Source organism: Lepidochelys kempii, chromosome 2 (assembly GCF_965140285.1).
Source record: "Lepidochelys kempii isolate rLepKem1 chromosome 2, rLepKem1.hap1, whole genome shotgun sequence".
NCBI lineage: Eukaryota > Metazoa > Chordata > Testudines > Cheloniidae > Lepidochelys > Lepidochelys kempii.
Genome location: NC_136381.1, coordinates 143,812,964 through 143,837,880, shown reverse-complemented (window position 1 = coordinate 143,837,880; position 24,917 = coordinate 143,812,964). Strand labels below are relative to the sequence as shown.

The window sequence follows — 24,917 nt, the reverse complement described above, 5'->3', positions numbered from 1 at the left end:
GGGCACTCCACTTGATACCGGCTGCCAACTAGACATGGAGCCATTGATCACTACCCGTTGAGCCCGACAATCTAGTCAGCTTTCTACCCACCTTATAGTGCATTCATCCAGCCCATACTTCCTTAACTTGCTGACAAGAATACTGTGGGAGACTGTGTCAAAAGCTTTGCTAAAGTCAAGAAACAATACATCCACTGCTTTCCCTTCATCCACAGAACCAGTAATCTCATTATAAAAGGTGATTAGATTAGTCAGGCATGACCTTCCCTTGGTGAATCCATGCTGGCTGTTCCTGATCACTTTCCTCTCATGCAAGTGCTTCAGGATTGATTCTTTGAGGACCTGCTCCATGATTTTTCCAGGGACTGAGGTGAGGCTGACTGGCCTGTAGTTCCCAGGATCCTCCTTCTTCCCTTTTTTAAAGATTGGCACTACATTAGCCTTTTTCCAGTCATCCGGGACTTCCCCGGTTCGCCACGAGTTTTCAAAGATAATGGCCAATGGCTCTGCAATCACAGTCGCCAATTCTTTCAGCACTCTCGGATGCAACTCGTCCGGCCCCATGGACTTGTGCACGTCCAGCTTTTCTAAATAGTCCCTAACCACCTCTATCTCCACAGAGGGCTGGCCATCTCTTCCCCATTTTGTGATGCCCAGTGCAGCAGTCTGGGAGCTGACCTTGTTAGTGAAAACAGAGGCAAAAAAAGCATTGAGTACATTAGCTTTTTCCACATCCTCTGTCACTAGGTTGCCTCCCTCATTCAGTAAGGGGCCCACACTTTCCTTGGCTTTCTTCTTGTTGCCAACATACCTGAAGAAACCCTTCTTGTTACTCTCATTCATCACCAGTGTTATAGTCTAGCCAAATATTTATAAAATAAAAGCAGAATTTGTCAGAATCTCTCCCAAAAAAAGACAGCAGAAGGAAAGAGATGACAGAGCAATCTCAAAAATTATTCTACAGTTTCATGGCTATCACTGTGATGGGTTAATTATTAGAAAGAACATCTGACAAACACCAACAAGTCCTAGAGCCAGAGGGCAAAAATACTGGGTTACCCTAAGAGATTAAGTCCAGTCCTGAAAAAACAGAAACTAATTTACCTGTTGTGATCAATTACCTTCTTTTCGTTAACATTTCTGAAATGAGCTGGACAAATTTATGAGTGAGACTGTATGATGGTGTTGTTTGTGAGGCTAAATGAAGGGCTCAACCGCCATGGGGCCCTCTTCTGGTTTATGTCCTATGTTCCTAAAACCTCATGCTTCAGGGCTTTGGCCAACTACCTACAGGTGTCAGGAAGGGATCACCCGCAAAATGTATTCTGGGCTTTTTTTTTTTAATCTCCTTCCTCTGAAGCATCAGTATGGTCACAGCTGGAGATGGGACATTGGGTGGGGTGGGCTGGAACTCTGAGGTGACACTGAGCATTCTCTCTCACAAGTGTTTGGCTGTCTGGTTTTTGCCCAGGTAATCAGGGTCTATCTTATTGTCCTATGTGGGGTTAGCAAGGAATTTCCCCCCAGGTAAGATTCACAGTGACCGGGGGAGAGGTGGAGGGGAAAGGGGGCATTGAACTTCTTCAGCAGCATATGAGTATGGGTCACTTGCCATGAATATCTGGGTATATCTCACTTAAACATATTCCTGCCTTTGTGGGGGTTCCAGGCACGGGGCGGGGACATCTTGGTCCTACTATTCTCTGCCTGTGGCACATAATAGTCTAGCCTCCAGTGGGCTGTAATACTTTGGTCTAATTTCAGTTGTTGGGTTTAGTGTGTAGATACTGGGTAGTGCTGGTGACCTCTGATATACAGGAGGTCAGATTAGATGATCCAGTGGTCCCTTCTGGCCTTAAACTCTGTAACATTATGAAAAACACCAGCAAGATAAAAAGCTTCACTCTGTCATGAAAATGGAACTACAGCCGTCTCTCTAGCGGGTTCATAGATTCCAAGACCAGAAATGACTAGTGTGATCATCTTGTCTGACCTCCTATAAAACACAACCCATAGGATTACTCTGAATTAATTCCTGTTTGAACTAAAGCATATCTATAAACAATCCTGTGTAATCTTGATTGAAAAATTAACAATGATGGAAAATTCACCACAACACTTGGTAAATTGTTCCAATTCCTGATTAATCTCACTGTTAAAAACATACACCTTAATTCCAGTCTGAATTCAACTTCCAGCCACTTGATTGTGTTATACCATTGTCTGCTAGGTGCTATTATTCACTTGTACTATCTCTGCTTACCATCTGTTGAGCAACCGCTGGTACCATCACTGGAACAGTAACGCATTTCAATCCTTTGTCTTCCCACCTCTAGCAAATTTGGATCAGGCAAGCGTGCCTTGCAAGTGTATCGGAATCGTTGTTCATAGTGGCCACCGTTGTCTGAGATATTGACCGGAGTCCAAGGAGTCCAGGGGGTGGTCTTTTTCAGCTCTGGACAGGGATTGGTGTTACAAGGTTGATACTCCTGGAAGTAAATGATCAATTGTTTATATTTACAGTATGGTACAGAATAAACAACCTGACAAGAATTTTGATCCCATCTCCTTCTCCTCCAATCTTTATCCCCGCCAGTGGATTTTGAATTCTAATAACCCAAAGGTTTTTTCTACTTGGAGGAATATATATAGAATGGGCTAGAATCACAAAGGAATTTAGGAGTGGTGACCTGAGTGTTGCCATGCCTAACTTGTGTTACCTAGAAAAATTACCGGGATTCACAAAGCTTGAGTTCAGCACCTTGACTCTGTATACAACGAATAGGGAGAGACAGGCACCTTTCAATGGGGTTTACAAAAGCCAGCACATTAGGCAAGTCCTCACCTAAGCTAGCCAATAGGAGGTGCCAAGCCAAGGAGTGTATCCAAAGACCCATCCCTCTCTTGGAGGTAAGTGTGGGCTTCAGGAAGACATCACCCTCTGCTTGGAAATTTCTCTCTTTGTGGGGGGAGGGTGGATAGGGAGAGGAGGAGCTCCAGATAACTTTCAGTCCAGTGGTTAGGGCACTCACCTGGGATGTAAAAGATGCCCACAGTTCAAGTCCCTTCTCCACATGATTGGGAAAAGGGATTGGAGCTGGGATCTACCACCTTTCAGGTGAGTCCCCTACCACTTGGTTATGGGATATTTTAACATGGGGCTCCATCAGGCCTGTCCTACACCTAAAAGTTAGGTCAACTTAGCTATTTCACCATAGGCGCTGACTCCGTGGGTGCTCTGGAGCTGGAGAACCCATGAGAAAAAATTATGGGTGTAGTGGCCTCACAATCAGCTCCTCCCCCTCCCTCCCAGTGCCACCCGCCCACCACAGATCAGCTGTTCAGTAGCCTGCAGGAGGCCCTGGGGGAGGGGGATGGAGCAAAGGTGGGATGAGCTTGGGGAAGGGGGCAGAATGGGGTGGGAAGAACAGGGGCAGGGATGGAGAAGGGGCAGGAAGAGGCAGGGTGGGGTGAGGCCTTGGGGGAAGGAGTGGAGTGGGGGCAGGGCCTGGGGCGGAGTGTGGGTCCAGCACCCCAAGAGAAATTAGAAAGATGTGGTGTTTTCACACCCCTGAGTGTAGTTAAGCTGACTTAAGCCTCAGTGTAGACACCCCTTGGTCGATGGAAGAATTCTTCCCTCAACATAACTATCACCTCTAGTGGGGATGCATTTACTATAGTGACAGAAAAACCTCTTCTGCTGCTGTAGCAAGTGTCTAAACTACAGTGGCATAGCTGCAGCATTGCAACTGTGCTGCTATAGCACCTGTAATATAGACATACCCTTGGTCTCTCCTGTTAAAGCTGTTCCACTGTGGATAATGCATAAAATAAATGGAGCAGGAGAACTGGATCTTGGGTCTCCCAGCTGAGTGCTCTAACCATCAGGCGACATAGTCATTCTCTCTCTCAATAATTCTTGCATTATTTAGTCACAGTGGAACAGCTTTAACAGTAGATAGACTGAAGCAGCCCAACACCAGAATATCTCATAGCCCAAGTGGTTAGGGCACTCACCTTAGGGGCAGCAGACACAGTTCAGATCCTTTCTCCCCCTCAGGTGGAGGGGAGACTTGAACTGGGGGTTTCTAACTTCCCAGGTGGGTACCCTAACCACTGGGCTAAAGTTTATGAGGGAGGTCCTCTTCCTGTGCCCCTGATGTTTTGTGTAAGCTCACCTATATGGGGCCAGTCAGGTAGGTGACACTTCAGGCTAGATAGGCAGAAGAAAATCTTTCTTGCCCCAGATTGTACACTGCTCTGGAGCTTAGGTAATAAAGCTCAACTTTAAGGGTATTAGCTAGGTCTATAATTAAACAGTAGTTAAGATATTTATACATTTTCAGATTATAAAGCATTTGAATAAACTGTAAATAAAACATACAAACAAACTATTAATTCCCTTAATCACATTTGCCAGTATGCAGAAAAACAACTTACTACTCCATATGGATTTATCTATGTATATGGGACAAGGGACTCACACATACAACCCTAAAGACTTCAGTAGTGTTACATGAGTGTAACTGAGAGCAGACTTTATCTCAGAGAGTCATATCCATAACTGGCTGTTTCAAAAATGATAATTTGATGACTTTCTCTCAGCTCTGAGATACAGTATTTAATTTGCTTATTTATGTTGAGTGTAAATATCATTTATCAAAATGTCAGAGGAGGAAGTACAATAAATTTAGATGTCCACTGCTGCATAATTGGCCTATGTCTTTTCAGTCATCATTTTCAGTTCTCTTTCCTTCAAAAATATATTGTAGTTCATGTTTAGTATCCAGGTCCTATGGTGCTGTACTAGAGTGAGTCTATCTCCCAGTTTGAGCGTCACTGAAATAGAAAGAGACCTTAAATACAATGGGTTGAATTCTACTCTCTGTTTCACATATCCAACCCCACTGAAGTAAAAACCTGGATGGGTTTCCAGAAAGGCTGTATGGACATACAGGATGGGCCTTTTTCTCCACTGTTTTGTACGTGTGTAGTCATTACACCAATGCTAAATCAGAATAGTAAGTAGAATTTTACACCCACTTTGCATGGCTGTAAATGACTACACATATTACAATGCAGTGGAGAATCAGATCCCACATGCTAGGCCCCAGTGCTCTATGGCAAGGTGGAATTTAATTCTGTGGCAACAACTCTGGTTTCTGTAGCAGTTTCCTATAAACTAAAAAATATAATTGTTTTGCTGAATTAAATACAAAAATGAATATTACAAGCAGCATAGAGACCTCTTTGTTATTTACTTTGATAACAAAAAGTTTATTTTACACTGTCCTCACTCACACTTTCAGTCTTCAATATACTGCAGATTTTTGTATTGATATTGCCCAACTGCATGACAGAAGATGTCAGGGTGAAATGGCAGGTTTTGGCAGCCAGGTATGGGACAGGTATGAGACAAGGTAACATTGTAAATGTCAACATTATTCACAACCTACTGAGATGAGTGGGGCAATTCACACCTTTTAGAACTATTGTTTCAGGCTGTCTGCATATTCAGAAAAACTCGATTGCAACAGTGTACCCTCAGGTGTGGTCTACACTTAGGGCTTGTCTACACTTGAAACGCTACAGAGACACAGCTGCAGCTGCACAACTATAGTACATCAGTACTGTAGACATTACCTATGTCGACGAGATGCGTTCTCCTCTGTTGGCACAGATAATCAGCCTCCCCAACAGGCAATAGCTAGGTCTTTCGAAGAATTCTTCTGTTGACCTACAGCTGTCTACACCAGGGGTTAGGTCAATGTAACCGCATTGCTCAAGGGTGTGGATTTTTCACACACTGAGTGATGTAGCAGAGTTGACCTAACTTTTTAGTATAGACCAGGCTTTATAAGTTATATCAGCATAGCTACATTGATCAGGCATGTGAACAAAACATAACCCTGACCAACATGGCTACACCGGCAAAAACCCCAGAGTAGACTTAGCTGTGTTGACCCAAGAGTACTTCTACTGATGTAGATAATGTTGTTCAGAAAGGTGGTGTATCTACACCAACACAAAAATGCCTTCTGTTGATAAAGGCTCCGTCTACCTTAGAGGCACTATTAGCACTAGCTATGCCAACATAAGCTATGTAGTGCAGACACATTTTCAAGGCTTTCTTTGCAATCCAGAAGGCTAAAAACATATGTCCTGATTCACCACTGTGTTACCCCAGCTTTACTTCACTGAAATCTGTGGAGTTAAACCAGTGTTAAAACTGAAGTAATGCAGTGGTGCGACAGGACCACCATTTTTTGTTTAAACGGAAGGTTAGGCCTCATCTAGATTTAAAATTTAGTTTGACGTAGGTATCGTGCTCAGGGGTATGAAAAATCTACACCGCTGAGCACTGTAGCTATGCTGGTTTAACCCCTGGTGTAGACACAGCTCCAAAAATCCTTCAATCCACCTAGCTACCATCGCTTGGGTAGGTCGTGTTCCAACAGAAAAATCCCTTCTATTTCTGTAGGCTGCGTCTATGCTATGGGGTTATGCCATCATAGCTACAGCACTGTTGTTATGATGCTATAATCCCTGTAGTATGGACACGGCCATAGATTTTGAAGCGCAGTTCTGCAGCAAATTGCATGGCAAATTCTTGGGTTGCAGAATCACAAGGACCCTGCCCGTGTGTCTGCGAAGGAGGCTAAAAATTCAGAGAATACAAGTTTTTCACTCTTTACATTGACTGACACCTAAAGTAAAACAATGTGAATTAAAAATAGTGATAGTTGTTGCATCTGTAATAAAATTAAATATTAAATGTGATATTGGAAATATATTTTGGTCCTATCTATACATAAAAACATAATGAAATAATATTATTTAATAGAACAGGATATGCATCTATTATTGTAATGCCAAGATTGCCCACAGTTTTTGCGTTGTGTGATTTCAGTAATATACCAAAGGTAAGTATCCATCAGCAAAAATGGATAGCAACAACATTATGTGCAAAAGATATTCTACTTTAAATTGCAGATGGAATTTGAACTCATGGGGTTTGAACTAAGGGTCTGTTTAATTGCGGTGTAAATGTTTGTATTCGGGCCCCTACAGGACCCGAGAGCCTGGGCTCCAGCCCAAGCATCTACACAGCAATTAAACAGCCCCTTAGCCTGAGCCCTACAAACCAGAGCCAGCTGCCACAGGCAGCTGCCAACATGGAAATAAGTTTGACGGAATATTGCCTCTGAAAGAGACGGTGCACAGAATAAATGATAGAATATATAGCAGACTGAATACATCCCATTATTTTCTGATTCAACTATAGATTCAAGACTAAAGATGATTAAAAGTACACTGTAGCATATTTTAAAAAAACACACAACTCTATTTGTTAGCTGCTACAGTTACAAGTAATAAAACCAGTTTTCTATAGAATATTCTGTTTCCTATTTATCTTTTTTCTGTTTTCAATTTCTTTATTGTTTCTTTTATGCATACAGTATCTCCTTGTTGCGTGCACTTCTTTTGTTCTCTTTTCTGTTCTTTTTCTTTGTGATCTACGGAGGTAATCTCTCAACATACACAAGACAGCCAAGTCAGCATTAATAACCCATTAAAATTCACTCATGACACGGATTGTCTTTTAGGATTTACTCTTAATGTACTGCATCGGCGGGGAGATTATTACTAAAATATTCTCTCGGAACTGTAGAATTGTATATCGATTCCAAATACTTCTGTGTTTCAAGTTACTCTTGTTGTTTGTTTCATTGTGCACTAATTATATCATTTTACAAAATTCAATAGCTGTAGTTTTGATGTGGTAGCTGAAACCTTCTCATATAAAGGACCAGAGTCTCATCTGGTATAAACGAGTAAAGTTCCACTGGGTTCTGGCCCATAATATTTGTTTCATGTTGTCATAAATATAAAGGGAAGGGTAAACACCTTTAAAATCCCTCCTGGCCAGAGGAAAAACCCTTTCACATGTAAAGGGTTAAGAAGCTAGGATAACCTCACTGGCACCTGACCAAAATGACCGATGAGGAGACAAGATACTTTCAAAGCTGGAGGGGGGGGGGAGAAACAAAAGTTTTTCTCGTCTGTATGATGCTTTTGCCAGGAACAAAAAAGGAATGGAGTCTTAGAACTTAGTAAGTAATCTAGCTAGAGATGCGTTAGATTCTGATTTCTTTAAATGGCTGAGAAAATAAGCTGTGCTGAATGGAATGTAGATTCCTGTTTTTGTGTCTTTTTGTAACTTAAGGTTTTCTAACTTAAGATTTTGTAACTTAAGGGATTCTCTATGTTTTGAATCTGATTACCCTGTAAGGTATTTACCATCCTGATTTTACAGAGGTGATTCTTTTACTTTTTCTTCTATTAACATTCTTCTTTTAAGAACCTGATTGCTTTTTCATTGTTCTTAAGATCCAAGGGTTTGGGTCTGTGTTCACCTATGCAAATTGGTGAGGATTTTTATCAAGCCTTCCCCAGGAAAGGGGGTGTAGGGTTTGGGAGGATTTTGGGGGGAAAGATGTTTCCAAGCGGGCTCTTTCCCTGTTATATATTTGTTAGACGCTCAGTGGTGGCAGCAGTATGAGTCCAAGGGCAAAAGGTAAAATAGTTTGTACCTTGGGGAAGTTTTAACCTAAGCTGGTAAAAATAAGCTTAGGGGGTTTTTCATGCAGGTCCCCACATCTGTACCCTAGAGTTCAGACTGGGGAAGGAACTTTGACACACGTGGAAAGAAGTAAAGAATCCAGCAGAAAAAATCATTAAGCAGATGCAAACGGAATGGACCAGTAAGCTGCCTGAGGGTATGTCTACACTACAATTAAAAACCCATGGCTGGCCAGTGCCAGCTGGCTCGAGCTCATGGGTTTTAACTAAGGGGCTGTTTAATTGCGGTGTAAATGTTTGTGTTCGGGCTCCTACAGGGTCCTAGAGCCTGGGCTCCAGCCCAAGCATCTACACAGCAATTAAACAGCCCCTTAGCCTGAGCCCTACAAGCCAGAGACAGCTGCCACAGGCTGGCCACAGGTTTTTAATTGCAGCGTAAACATACCCTGAGAAAAGATAGGGATAGAAAATTCAGCAGCCACAGAGCCTGTCAGACATCTTCTGTGTTTTACCCCAGCATCAGCCTCATATGTTTCCTGCACTTGTCAAGATAAACGCACTATAAATTGAAGCTCTTCTTCTGTTGGGTATTATGATGCCATTATATGCAATTTTTTACCTTTGTTTGTCTGTCAAATCCAAAGTTCTTGAGTAGGCTGAAATAGCCTTTTTCTTCAAGAACCAAAAGTCTTGGATGCATTCAGAAACATGTTCAATTGAACTTAAAATGAATGTGCTTTTTATATTTAAAAAAAAATCTAAATTGCTCTATATGAACACAATTTTAGACAAGCAGAAACTCTTCTCAACTTCTTTTAAAAGAAAAATTGATTACAATACTATATATTCCTACAGCTAAAAACAAATCACAAGTACTGTATACCAGGAAACCAGCAAAATATCATTATATAAAGCTAACTTAGTCTATTGCCATTTTCTTCATATTTTGCACACTATAATACAGCTTCAAAAACTTGATCTGAATGAACACCTGGGACCCACTGTGCACAGACCCTGAAACAAAGAGTCTTTTGCACTGCAAATTTCACAGCTATCCTGTGTTTGTGGTGTGCTTACTGCTTGACTGAAATATACACTGTGGTCTGTTTGTTTGGGGGATCGTGTGCTGAGCCTAGCAGCCTGCTAAGCAAGGCTGAGAGCTTCTTAAAAAGGCTTTGATCTGTAAGACCTTTAGTACCCATCAACCCTTAACCAGGGGGTGGGGATACTCAGCAAGACTGTGGTTTTAAAAAGCCTGCTCCTACGTGACCAGAGGAAATAGTGACCAGGAGTAACTAACAGGAGTTCTGGGAGAGAGTTTAGAGGGCGAGTGGGGGGCTAGATACACTTAACATTTTTTAAATTTAAGACCAAAAACACCTGATAAAAACCAAAACAACAACAACAAAGGAACAAGCTGCAGGAGTAAAAATAGAATGCACGCAGAAGTCCAGCAACACAGAAGTCCAGAGTGGGGGCTACCCAGTTTATTGCACTCAATGCAGAATGTATGATTATCGGCCCTATGGGCAGGGGGCATATGTGTGCATTCGGTGCAAGGAGCTTCTGGGCCCCAGAGACCGTGTACAGGCTTTGGAGACCAGAGTGGCTGAACTGGAGGAGCTAAGGGAGACAGACAGGTACATAGATGAGACTTTCCTGGACCGAGTAGAATGACCCCCACTTCGGTCTGACAGTATATGTGGTATTGAGGAGGATGAAAGTTTCAGGGAAGGAGAACCTCCAGCTGGAGCTAAGGAAAACGATCCCATAGTTGGGATCCTCCTTTCAGATGATGTTGTGGTATCCTCTTGCACTGCGGATACCTCTCTAGGGGAGGGAACTCCAGTTATTAGGAAGAGACAGGTATTAATAATGGGTGGTTTGATCATTAGAAACAGATAGCTGCGTTTTCGATGACCAGGAAAACTGCATGGTGAGTTGCCTGCCTGGTGCGAAGGTTATGGATTTCTCGAGACATCTAGATAGAGTTCTGTGTAGTGCTGGGGAGGAGCCGGTGGTCATGGTATATGTATGTGCCAATGACATAGGGAAGGATAGGAGCGAGGTCCTGGAGGCCAAATGTAGGCTGCAAGATATGATATTGAAGTCTAGGACCTTCATGGTAGCTGTGAGGGATTCCCCCAGGGTGCCACCTGGAACTGGGGTACCACTGAGCCTGCCTGACCCACCAGCCTGGGCTCCCTTTACACTGTACTGCTCTGACCAGCCTGCCAAGCCCTCTCCCAGGCTCTGGTCTGCACCTTCACCAGCACACATACAGATAGGGACACACCCAGCTGCAGAAACATACAGATGCTGTGATCAGCTCTGCATGGGAAAGCTTCAGCTGAAGAACTTCCCAGCCACTTAGGCGGAGTGTAAACCCAAAATTATACCATCTTGCACTGCACAGGGAACTGTACAGTGTAAACGGAAATGCACCCCTCCCTCAATACGGAGAGGAATATACACAGCTTTCTTCCCCAAGTTATAGCTCCCACACACTGGCTTGTGATAAAGCAAAAACAAATGTACTAACTACAAAAGATAGATTTTAAGTGATTATAAGAGATAGCAATCAAAGCAGATTACCTAGCAAATAAACAAAAATGTAATCTAAGCTTAATATACTAAAGAGGTTGGCTATGAGCAGCAACTTCTTACCCTAAATGATGATTTAAGCCAGTTGCAGAGATTCTTAAGGGCCAACTGCCCTTGCTTGCTGTTTAAAAATGCCAGGTATTCCTCTCGCAGGCTAGAAATCCCTCTCCTACATGGCTAGCTTCTGGGCGTCCATCTCTTTGTCTTGCAGTTCTAGGGCCCTTTGGTGTGCACCTTCTTGTCTGGCATTTTCTGCTTCCAATTCTTTTATTTGTAATTGTTTTAATTCCACCTGTCTCGTGTTCCTTCTCCCTCTCTTCTGCTTAAAAGCTGCCAAGCTCCAGCTTATTGCTAGTTTCATTTTCACTCATTTTCCTGCTTTTCTATCCCTACTTCCCTTGCCCGAAACAAGCAAACAGAAAATAACAAACTGGTAACCACTTTGACTGATTTCTAGCAACCACACTTAAAACTCACTTAAAATCACTACCAGTGTCTCAGAGCAACAAACTGTGCATATAATCCTGCCTTCTACGTCACTGTGATGGGTTCACCCTGGGGTGTCACCTGGAACTGGGGTACTACTCAACACTCTGACCCATCAGCCTGGACTCCCTCTCACACTGTACTACTGTGGCAAGCTGCAAAGCCTTCCACCTTGCACTGTCACCAGTATTCATACAGGAAGGGAAACACTCAACTGCAGTTACACGCAGGCTCTCTGACCACCAGTTTCCCAGCCTGGGACCCCAGAGCAGTACCATCCTGCCATGGTCAAATCTGTCCAGTATATGGGTTTAATACCCGGTCCGCCTCCCCTCAACATGAAGAGAACAATGCATATTTGTGGTAACCAAGAAGATATTTTCCCCAAGCACTCCTGTTAAAGCTCACTGGTTTAGATAAAAATATAAAATAAGTTTATTAATTACAAAAGGCTAGATTTTACATGATTATAAGTGATAAACAGATCAAAGCAGATTACCTAGTAAATAAACAAAATCGGAAATGGAGCTTAACACGCTAGATAAGCAGGATATAAATTAGGAAATTCTCACCCTGAATGATAAACAGGCTGGCAGATTCTTAAAGCACAAGCTGCCTTGGCTCTGCAGCTTGGGTTTTCCAGGTTTTCATACACAGGCTAGAAATCCCTCTAGCCTGGGACCATCACTTCCCACAGTTCAGTCCGTATTCCTCAAGTGTGTTTTTGTAGGGAGAGTGAGGTCTCATCGTAATGGCATTATCCCTGTTTTATATCTTCTTCCCACTTGCTAGAAAGCTCTTTTGCTGTGACCTGGGTCAAACAGTTCCCATTGTATGGTGCTATCTCTGAGAGGTTTCTGTTGAACACACTTCCTGTGGTAATCCTTGTGCTTGTGTGCATTCCTTCAATAAGCCATTAACATTGTTTGTCCTTTTCACTGTTGTACCTGAAAGGCTGCTTGTTGGTATTTTCAACCTCACATCTTTCAGTAACACATACGTAGCCAAACTTCATAACTTCACATACAACAATAGAACATGCAAACTAATGAGATATTAATGTCTAGAAGACCAAGACTTTTAGAATGATACCTCACAAGGTGCACTTTGTACAAAATATATCCTAAGTACATGACAGTGGTGAATACTGGGGTGCCAGGATGTCACTGTAGCATTCTTAGAAATGATTCCAGTTCCACAAGCAGGGCCAGTTAGACAGGCAGAACTGCAGGGTCCCAATGTGTGGATAAGACGATGGTGTAGGGAGGAGGGGTTTAGATTTATAAGGAGCTGGGGAAACTTTTGGGAAAGGGGGAGCCTATACAGAAAGGATGGGCTCCACCTAAATTAAATGGAACCAGATTGCTGGCACTTAAAATTAAAAAGGTCGTAGAGCAGTTTTTAAACTAAGGGCTGGGGGAAAACCAGATGTGAAGGAGCAGAGACAGCCCTTTGGGGAGGATCTATAAATGGAGATTCTCTATGTTCAGTAAGGAGGAGAGGATGGAAGATGATAAAATATGGGTAGGATCTAACAAAAAACAGTCAAATGAAAAAAAGAGTACCATTCAATTACATCATGAAATGGGAGATAGCTAAAAGGTGACACGTTCTTAAACTGCTTATATACAAATGATAGAAATCTAAATAATAAGACGGCTGAAATAGAGTGTCTTGTATTAAATGAGGATATTGATATAATAGGCATCACAGAAACTTGGTGGAATGAGGATAATCAATGAGACACAGTAATTCCAGGGCATTATATGTGAAAGAAAACAGAATCAAATGAAGTAAAAATCTTAGATGAACCAAACTGTACCATAGAATCTAACTGGATAGTAATTCCATGCTCGAATAATAAGACTATAGTAGCAGGGAAATACTGCCGATCACCTGACCAGGATAAAAAGAAAAGGAGTACTTGTGGCACCTTAGAGACTAACAAATTTATTAGAGCATACAGCTCACTTCATCGGATGCATACAGTGGAAAATATAGTGGGGAGATTTTATATACACAGAGAACATGAAACAGTGGGTGTTACCATACAGACTGTAACAAGAGTGACCAGGAAAGGTGAGCTATTACCAGCAGGAGAGTGGGGGGTGGGAACTTTTGCAGTGATAATCAAGGTGGGCCATTCCAGCACTTTACAAGAACAGTAGGAGGGGAAATAAACAAGGGGAAATAGTTTTACTTTGTGTAATGACACATCCACTCCCAGTCTCTATTCAAGCTTAAGTTAATTGTATCCAGTTTGCAAATTAATTCCAATTCAGCAGTCTCTCATTGGAGTGTGTTTCTGAAGTTTTTTTGTTGAAGAATGGCCACTTTTAAGTCTGGTTTCAGAGTAACAGCCGTGTTAGTCTGTATTTGCAAAAAGAAAAGGAGTACTTGTGGCACCTTAGAGACTAACCAATTTATTTGAGCATAAGCTTTTAAGTCTGTAATCGAGTGACCAAAGAGACTGAATTGTTCTCCGACTGGTTGTTGAATGTTACAATTCTTGACGTCTGATTTGTGTCCATTTATTCTTTTATGTAGAGACTGTCCAGTTTGGCCAATGTACATGGCAGAGGGGCATTGCTGGCACATGATGGCATATATCACACTGGTAGATGTGCAGGTGAACGAGCCTCTGATAGTGTGGCTGATGTGATTAGGCCCTATGATGGAGTCCCCTAAATAGATATGTGGACACAGTTGGCAACGGGCTTTGTTGCAAGGATAGGTTCCTGGGTTAGTGTTTTTGTTGTGTGGTGTGTGGTTGCTGGTGAGTATTTGCTTCAGGTTGGGGGGCTGTCTGTAAGCAAGGACTGGCCTGTCTCCCAAGATCTGTGAGAGTGATGGGTCATCCTTCAGGATAGGTTGTAGATCCTTGATGATGTGTTGGAGAGGTTTTAGTTGGGGGTTGAATGTGATGGCTAGTGGAGTTCTGTTATTTTCTTTGTTGGGCCTGTCCTGTAGTAGGTAACTTCTGGGTACTCTTCTGGCTCTGTCAATCTGTTTCTTCACTTCAGCAGGTGGGTATTGTAGTTCTTACAAACGTTCCCATCCCCTGCTCTCCTGCTGGTAATAGCTCACCTTTCCTGGTCACTCTTGTTACAGTCTGTATGGTAACATCCAATGTTTCATGTTCTCTGTGTATATAAAATCTCCCCACTATATTTTCCACTGTATGCATCCAATGAAGTGAGCTGTAGCTCACGAAAGCTTATGCTCTAATAAATTTGTTAGTCTCTAAGGTGCCACAAGTACTCCTTTTCTTTTTACAGATACAGACTAACACGGCTGCTACTCTCAAACCTGTCATTATGACCAGGATAGTGATAGTAACTGAAATGCTCAGGGAGATTAGAGAGGCTATACAAATAAAAAACCTCAATAATAATAATGGGGAATTTCAACTATCCCCATATTGACTGGGTACATTTCACCTCAGTATGGGATGCAGAGACAAAATTTCTTTACACCTTAAATGTCTGGTTCTTGGAGTAGCTAATCCTAGAACCCACAATAGGAGAGGCAATTCTTAATTTAGTCCTAAGTGAAGCACAGGTTCTGGTCCAATAAGTGAATATAGCTGGACTGCTTGGTAATAGTAACCATAACATAATTAAATTAAACATCCCTGTGGTGGGGGAAAACACCACAGCAGCCCAGCACGGTAGCATTTTATTTTATAAAGGGGAACTACACAAAAATGAGGAAGTTAGTTAAACAGAAATTAAAAGGTACAGTGCTAAAAGTTTCAGAGTAACAGCCGTGTTAGTCTGTATTCGCAAAAAGAAAAGGAGTACTTGTGGCACCTTAGAGACTAACCAATTTATTTGAGCATGAGCTTTCGTGAGCTACAGTTCACTTCATCAGATGCATACTGTGGAAACTGCAGAAGACATTATATACACAGAGACCATGAAACAATACCTCCTCCCACCCCACTCTCCTGCTGGTAATAGCTTATATAAAGTGATCATCAAGTTGGGCCATTTCCAGCACAAATCCAGGTTTTCTCACCCTCCGCCCCCCCATACACAAACTCACTCTCCTGCTGGTAATAGCCCATCCAGAGTGACCACTCTCTTTACAATGTGTATGATAATCAAGGTAGGCCATTTCCAGCACAAATCCAGGTTTTCTCACCCCCGCTCTCCCCTCCAAAAACCACACACACAAACTCACTCTCCTGCTGGTAATAGCTTATCCAAAGTGACCACTCTCCTCACAATGTGTATGAAAATCAAAGTGGGCCATTTCCAGCACAAATACCAGCAGGAGAGTGAGTTTGTGTGTGTGTGTGGGGGGGGAGGGTGAGAAAACCTGGATTTGTGCTGGAAATGGCCCAACTTGATGATCACTTTAGATAAGCTATTACCAGCAGGAGAGTGGGTGGGAGGAGGTATTGTTTCATGGTCTCTGTGTATATAATGTCTTCTGCAGTTTCCACAGTATGCATCCGATGAAGTGAGCTGTAGCTCACGAAAGCTCATGCTCAAATAAATTGGTTAGTCTCTAAGGTGCCACAAGTACTCCTTTTCTTAGTGCTAAAAGTGAAATCCCTACAAGCTGCATGGAAACTTTTTAAAGACACCATAATAGAGGCTCAATGTAAATGTATACCCCAAACTAAGAAACATAGTAATAGAACCAAAAAAATGTCCACTGAGCCTAAACAACAAAATAAAAGAAGCAACGAGAAGCAAAAAGACATCCTTTAAAAAGTGGAAGTTAAATCCTAGTGAGAAAAATAGAAAGGAGCATAAACTCTGGCAAGTGAAGTGTAAAAATATAATTAGGAAGGCCAAAAAAGAATTTGAAGAACAGCTAGCCAAAGAGTCAAAAAGTAATAGCAATTTTTTTTTAAGTACATCAGAAACAGGAAGCATGCTAAGAGCCAGTGGGGCCACTGGACAATTGAGATCCCAAAGGAGCATTCAAGGACAATAAGGCCATTGCAGAGAAACTAAATGAATGATTTGAATTGGTCTTCATGGCTGAGGATGTGAGGGAGATTCCCAAACCTGAACCGTGCTTTTTAGCTGACAAATCTGAGGCACTGTCTCAGATTGAGGTGTCATTAGAGGAGGTTTTTGAACAAATAGATAAATTAAACAGCAATAAGTCACCAAGACCAGATAGTATTCAACCAAGAGTTTGAAGGAACTCAAATGTGAAATTGCAGAACTACTAACTGTGGTTTGTATCCTATCATTTAAATCAGCATCTGTAACAAATGACTAGAGGATAGCTAATGTGATGCCAACTTTTAAAAAGGGCTCCAGAGGCGATCCCGGCAATTACAAGCCAGTAAGTCTGACTTCAGAACCAGGCAAATTGGTTGAAACAATAGTAAAGAACAGACTTGTCAGACACATAGATGAACATAATTTGTTGGGGGAAGAGTCAACATGTTTTTTGTAAAGGGAAATTGTGCCTTACAAATCTACTAGAATTCTTTGAGAGGGTCAACAAGCATGTGGACAAGGGGGATCCACTGGATATAGTGTATTTAGATTTTCAGAAAGCCTTTGACAAGCTCCCTCACCAAAGGCTCTTAAACAAAGTAGGCTGTCATGGGATAAGAGGGAAGGTCCTCTCATAGATTGGAAACTAGTTAAAAGATAGGAAACAACGGTTAAGAATAAATGATCAGTTTTCAGAATGGAGCGAGGTAAATAGTGGTGTCCCCCAGGGGTCTGTACTGGGACCAGTACTATTCAACATATTCATAAATGATCTGGAAGAAGGGGTAGACAGTGAGGTGGCAAAATTTGCACATGATACAAAACTACTCAAGATAGTTAAGTCCAAATCAGACTGCAAAGAGCTACAAAGAGATGTCACAAAACTGCCTGACTGGGCAACAAAATGGCAGATGAAATTCAATGTTGATAAATGCAAAGTAATGCATGTTGGAAAACATAATCCCAACTATACATATAAAATGATGGGATCTAAATTAGCTGTTACCACTCAAGAAAGAGAGCTTGGTGTCATTGTGGAAAGTTCTCTGAGAAAATCCATTCAATGTGCAGCGGCAGTCAAAAAAGCAAACAGAATGTTGGAAATCATTAAGAAAGGGATATATTGTAAGACAGAAAATATCATATTGTCTCTATATAAATCCATGGTATGCCCACATCTTGAATACTGCGTGCAGATGTGGTCGCTCCATCTCAAAAAAGATATATTGGAATTGGAAAAGGTTCAGAAAAGGACAACAAAAATGATTAGGGGTATGGAACAGCTTCCATATGAGGAGAGATTAATAAGATTGGGACTTTTGAACTTGGAAAAGAGATGACTAAGGGGGGATATAATAGAGGTCTATAAAATGATGGCTGGTGTGGAGAAAGTAAAGAAGGAAGTGTAATTTACTCCTCATAACACAAAAATTAGGGGTTACCAAAGGAAATTAATAGGCAGCAGGTTTAAAACAAACAAAAGGAAGTATTTCTTCAAACAACGCACAATCAACCTGTGGAACTCGTTGCCAGAGGATGTTGTGAAGGCTACGACTATAACAGGGTTTAAAAAAGAACAAGATGAATTCATGGAGGATAGGTCCATCAATGGCTATTAGTCAGGATGGGCAGGGACGGTGTCCCTAGCCTCTGTTTGCCATGAGCTGGGAATGGGTGACAGGGGATGGATCACTTGATGATTACCTGTTCTGTTCATTCTCTCTGGGGCACCTGGCATTGGCCACTACTGGAAGACAGGATACTGGGCTAGATGAACCTTTGGTCTGACACAGTCTGGCCGTTCTTATGTTCTTATATTCTTATGAGGGAGCTGATAGAATTATAGCTGTCTGTTCTGGCAGCCAAACTAGAACCAACATGAAAATGAGGCTTTGCACTGGGGAGAGGGGAGTGCTCAAACATTTAAAGGGACAGGATATCACATAGAGAAGTTCCATACTAGCAGTTGGCAGGGCTGCTACCATAGAATGACCATGAAAATAGAGACAGTCTTGACAATTTGAAATGAAAAAAAATAAGATTATAGACCATTTGAAATCCAGTGTATTTCTTCACTCTGTTTCTTAGTCACTGCCTACCTAATAAAAGAATAACCTTTTAATCTCACTTTTCCAGAAACAAAAATTGAACAAAAGAGCTGTCTCTCTCTCTCCTCCTATTTCTCCTTAAATAGAGGTCATCTAATGTTCATGGAATGTAGCTCATCTCTAGGACCTAAATACACAAAGACTGTTATTGCAAGATTGAAGATGTTATGTGTCTGACCTTTTTGGTCATGTCATGTTTGCCAGCATATTGCTACATAGACAGTGGGGATTGTCTGAAAAAACCTCAAAGCCTTTTTGGTCTGGGTACCTGTGGGAAAAAGGTAAACAATACTGGGGCTTTCAGAAGTTAAGATTTGCTGGCCTATAAATTATTAATATATCAATTACATTCTTAATAATAAAAGTTTTTCTTCCTCACTCCATGTATTAATAGAATTTGCCACCAGTGGGTCAACATACATAATTAGTTAGAATGAAGGTTCTTTCAAATAAATGGATATGATTTTTGCCTTCTCTGGCATCTGCATACTATTTGCACATCCAGTAGGTATTCACTACAAGATGTCCCAAGAATGCTTATGTAACGCTGACAGACCCCGGTCATCAGGATCAAACCTGGGACCTCTGGAGCTAAATACATGAGCCTCTACTGCATGAGCTAAAAGCCATATGGCTCTTAGCGAACGCTGTAGAGCAGACTCATTAACACTCTGTCTCTCTCTAAGTGGTCCCGGTGCCACTAGATGGTACAGAACACCACACCCAGAAGGTGTGTGGGTTACACTTACAGTTGTAGGTTTGCAATGCTTCCCAGGGGTACACAGGATTGTGAGGCACCTCACTACCACCTGTCCATAGCATTAGGAGGCCTTGTCTGTGCCTGCCAGGGGTCAGTTTCCTGACTCCACTGGACTCAAGCAACACCTGCACTCCCGTCTCAATCTGCACAGGCTGCACTGTCCCCCTGCAGGCTAATGATAGAATCATAGAATATCAGGGTTGGAAGGGACCTCAGGAGGTCATCTAGTCTAACCCCCTGCTCAAAGCAGGACCAATCCCCAATTAAATCATCCCAGCCAGAGCTTTGTCAAGCCTGACCGTAAAAACCTCTAAGGTAGGAGATTCTACCACCTTCCTCGATACCCCATTCCAGTGTTTCACCACCCTCGTAGTGAAAAAGTTTTTCCTAAACCTCCTCCACTGCAACTTGAGGCCATTACTCCTTGTTCTGTCATCCCCTACCACCGAGAACTGTCTAGATCCATCCTCTTTGGAACCCCCTTTCAGGTAGTTGAAAGCAGCTATCAAATCCCCCCTCATTCTTCTCTTCCGCAGACTAAACAATCCCACTTTCTTCAGCCTCTCCTCATAAGTCATGTGTTCCAGACCCCTAATCATTTTTGTTGCCCTCCGCTGGATGCTTTCCAATTTTTCCACATCCTTCTTGTAGTGTGGGGCCCAAAACTGGACACAGTACTCCAGATGAGGCCTCACCAATGTCGAATAGAGGGGAACGATCATGTCCCTCGATCTGCTGGCAATGCCCCTACATATACATCCCAAAATGCCATTGGCCTTCTTGGCAACAAGGGCACACTGCTGACTCATATCCAACTTCTCGTCCATTGTAACCCCTAGGTCCTTTTCTCCAGAACTGCTGCCTAGCCATTCGGTCCCTAGTCTGTAGCGGTGCATGGGATTCTTCTGTCCTAAGTGCAGGACTCTGCACTGGTCCTTGTTGAATCTCATCAGATTTCTTTTGGCCCAATCCTCTAATTTGTCTAGGGCCCTCTGTATCCTATCCCTACCCTCCAGCGTATCTACTTCTCCTCCCAGTTTAGTGTCATCTGCAAACTTGCTGAGGGTGCAATCCACACCATCCTCCAGATCATTTATGAAGATATTGAACAAAACCGGCCCTAAGACCGACCCTTGGGGCACTCACTTGATACCGACTGCCAACTAGACTTGGAGCCATTGATCACTACCCGTTGAGCCCGACAATCTAGCCAACTTTCTATCCACCTTATAGTCCATTCATCCAGCCCATACTTCTTTAACTTGCTGGCAAGAATACTGTGAGAGACCGTGTCAAAAGCTTTGCTAAAGTCAAGGAACAACAAGTCCACTGCTTTCCCCTCATGCACAGAGCCAGTTATCTCGTCATAGAAGGCAATTAGATTAGTCAGGCATGACTTGCCCTTGGTGAATCCATGCTGACTGTTCCTGATCACTTTCCTCTCCTCTAAGTGCTTCAGAATTGATTCCTTGAGGACCTGCTCCATGATTTTTCCAGGGACTGAGGTGAGGCTGACTGGCCTGTAGTTCCCAGGATCCTCCTTCTTCCCTTTTTTAAAGATGGCCACTACATTAGCCTTTTTCCAGTCATCCGGGACTTCCCCTGATCGCCATGAGTTTTCACAGATAATGGTCAATGGCTCTGCAATCACATCAGCCAACTCCTTTAGCACTCTCGGATGCAACACATCGGCCCCAGGGACTTGTGCTCGTCCAGCTTTTCTAAATAGTCCTGAACCACTTCTTTCTCCACAGAGGGCTGGTCACCTCCTCCCCATGCTGTGCTGCCCAGTGCAGTAGTCTGGGAACTGACCTTGTTCGTGAAGACAGAGGCAAAAAAAGCATTGAGTACATTAGCTTTTTCCACATCCTCTGTCACTAGGTTGCCTCCCTCATTCAGTAAGGGGCCCACACTTTCCTTGACCTTCTTCTTGTTGCTAACGTACCTGAAGAAACCCTTCTTGTTTCTCTTAACATCTCTTGCTAGCTGCACCTCCAGGTGTGATTTGGCCTTCCTGATTTCACTCCTGCATGCCGAGAGATATTTTTATACTCTTCCCTGGTCATCTGTCCAATCTTACACTTCTTCTAAGCTGCTTTTCTGTGTTTAAGATCAGCAAGGATTTCACTGTTAAGCCAAGCTGGTCACCTGCGATATTTACTATTCTTTCTACACACAGGGATGGTTTGTCCCTGTAACCTCAACAAGGATTCTTTAAAATACATCCAGCTCTCCTGGACTCCTTTCCCCCTCATGTTATTCTCCCAGGAGATCCTGCCCATCAGTTCCCTGAGGTAGTCAAAGTCTGCTTTTCTGAAGTCCAGGGACCGTATTCTGCTGCTCTCCTTTCTTCCCTGTGTCAGGATCCTGAACTCGACCATCTCATGGTCACTGCCTCCCAGGTTCCCATCCATTTTTGCTTCCCCTACTAATTCTTCCCTGATTATGAGCGGCAGGTCAAGGAGAGCTCTGCCCCTAGTTGGGTCCTCCAGCACTTGCACCAGGAAATTGTCCCCTACACTTTCCCAAAACTTCCTGGATTGTCTGTGCACCACTGTATTGTTCTCCCAGCAGATATCAGGGTGATTGAATCTCCCATGAGACCCAGGGCCTGTGATCTAGTAACTTCCGTGAGTTGTCGGAAAAAAGCCTCATCCACCTCATCCCCCTGGTCCGGCGGTCTGTAGCAGACTCCCACCATGACATCACCCTTGTTGCTCATGCTTCTAAACGTAATCCAGAGATTCTCAGGTTTTTATGCAGTTCCATACTTGAGCTCTGATCAGTCATACTGCTCCCTTACATACAGTGCAACTCCCCCACCTTTTCTGCCCGGCCTGTCCTTCCTGAACAGTTTATATCCATTCATGACAGTACTCCAGTCATGTGAGTTACCCCACCAAGTCTCTGTTGTTCCAATCACATCATAATTCCTTGACTGTGCCAGGACTTCCAGTTCTCCCTGCTTGTTTTCCAGGCTTCTTGCATTTGTGTATAGGCACTTGAGGTAACTCGCTGATCATCCCTCTTTCTCAGTATGAGGCAGAAACCCTGCCCTCTCACACGCTCCTGTTCGTGCTTCCTCCTTCCTTCCTTCCACTTCCCCACTTACCTCAGGGCTTTGGTCTCCTTCCCCCGGTGAAACTAGTTTAAAGCCCTCCTCACTAGAAGATAATAACAGAGTGAATCCATGGTCCATTTTACCACCAGGGCTTCTTTCTCGATTACAGAATAGGTCTTCTCTCGCGGGAACAGCTCCCTGCTAATATACAGGATGGGGTGTTCACTGCCCCCTACTACCTGTGATAGAACTGCTCCTAGGCCCACGTCTGAAGTGTCTGTTTGTAACAAAAACTCCTTGGTGAAGTCTGGGCTGTACAAGACAGGTTCCTGAGGGAGCCGGGCCTTCAGATTTTAAACGCCTTCTCTGTGGTCCCCCGGATCCTTTTAGGACCCTCGTTTTTGAGGAGATCGGAAAGGGGGGATGCAATGGAGGAGAACCCTGGGATAAAGCAGCAGTAATATCCGGCTAGTCCTAGGAATTGGTGTACATGCTTCTTTGAGGATACGTGGGGCACAGCTGGAGGGCCATAATCAAGGGTCAGATTATGCCCTTTCCCAATGTGTACCCGAGGTACATGGTCTCATTCCCAAGGTGACATTTGGTGGGGTTCATCATCAGGTTAGCCTCCTTGAGGGAATGCAAGACCACGGTCACATGTTTCATATGGTGTTGCCGTGATGACTATAAATCACCACTTTATCTAGGTACACGGCTGCATATCTGCTATGGGGATGGAGAATCTGGTTCATCAGCAGCTGAAATGGGGCCAGGGTCCCATGCAAACCGAAGGGCATGGTCTGGAACTGGAAAAGCCCAAAGCAGGTGGAGAAAGCATTTTTTCCCCCTGGACTCAAGTGTGAGGGGGATCTGCCAATAGCCCTTTGTTAAGTCTAAAGTGGTGATGTATTCCACCTTTCCCAGCTGGTCAAGCAGTTCATCCACCTAAGGCAACAGGTAGGCATCGAACTTTGATACTGCATTGATCTTGCGGAAGTCGATGCAAAAGTGGGTGCTTCCATCGGGCTTAGGGACCAGTACCACAGGACTTTTCCCGTTGCTAAATGACTCCTCAATCACCCCCAATGCTAACACTGAGCAGAGTTCCTCTTTCATGGTCTCTCTAAGCTTCTGGGGGAGGGGCTGGATTTTTTTTCTGAACTTAATGCCTGGGTCCATCTGAATATGGTGAGTTATCAGGTGAGTCCACCCCGGTCGGGTCAAGAAAATGGAAGAGAACATGGTGATCAGTTTTTGTACCTGCCCTCTCTTGTCTGGGGTAAGATTGTCCCCAGTCTTGACCATTCCTGGAGTCGAGGCCTCCGTGGCCTGTGGGCCTAGTTCAGGCACTGGTGGGTAGGGCGCTGTTAGTAAGCCTTCCGGGGCTTTCTACAGTTTTAACAGGTTCACGTGGTAGATTTCTCATACATTACGTTTATCCGGTTGCTTGATTTCATAGTTCATCTGCCCCACAAGCCAAATCATGTCATAAAGTCCTTGCCAGTGGGTCAGGAGATTCGACTCCGAACTGGGGAACAAAAGCAGCACCCGGTCACCGGGCTGAAACTCCCGGAGATGCGCCTGTTTATTGTAAACCGCTTGGGTATCCTGGGTATGTAGGAGGTTCTCCCTAGCAAACGAGCCTAGGGCCTCAAGCCTCTCCCACAGATTTAACACACACTGTACCACGTTGTTGGCTTGGGATGGTTGCTCTTCCCACATTTCTCGCACAAGGTCTAAAATCCCCCGGGATTGCCTCCCATATAAAAGCTCAAATGGTGAGAAGCCAGTGGAAGACTGGGGTACTTACCGGACTGCGAATGAGAGGCGAGAGCAGCTGATCCCAATGCCGGACATCCATCAGGATGAACCTTCGGAGCATTGTTTTTAGGGTTTGATGAAAGTGCTCTACCAGGCCGTCCGTTTGGGAGTTGTATACAGATGTTCTTAAGGTCTTGATTTTGAATAACTGGCAGAGCTGCTTGGTCATCTGGGAAATGAAGTTTGTCCCTTGATCTGTCAGGATTTCCTGGGGCACCCCAACTTGGGTGAAGATGTTCCTAAACACCATAGACACCTCCTTGGCATTCATGGAGTGCAGCAGCACTGCTTCGGGGTACCGAGTCACATAGTCCACTACAACAAGAATGAACTGGTATCCAGAAGCACTCTTCTCCAGTGGGCCAACTATTTTGACTCCAATTTGCTCAAAAGGTACACTTACAAGAGGGAGGGGGATCAACGGGGCTCTCTCAGCTGGCCGAGGTGCGGTGAGCTGACACTCTGGGAATGAGGCACAGAAGTCTGCCACGATCAGTAGACCCCTGGCCAAAAGAACTGGGCTAAAA

The 24,917-nt window shown here is 43.5% G+C and overlaps 1 protein-coding gene across 1 annotated transcript in view; it reads right to left on the bottom strand.

The window, feature by feature from the left end:
* SEMA5A (semaphorin 5A) overlaps positions 1 to 24,917 on the bottom strand; it is a 656,101-nt gene that overhangs the window by 68,345 nt on the left and 562,839 nt on the right. The window contains exon 16 of the mRNA XM_073332370.2: positions 2,264 to 2,489. Within this exon, the coding sequence (XP_073188471.1) occupies positions 2,264 to 2,489 (226 nt within the window). The remainder of the gene's footprint in view (positions 1 to 2,263; positions 2,490 to 24,917) is intronic.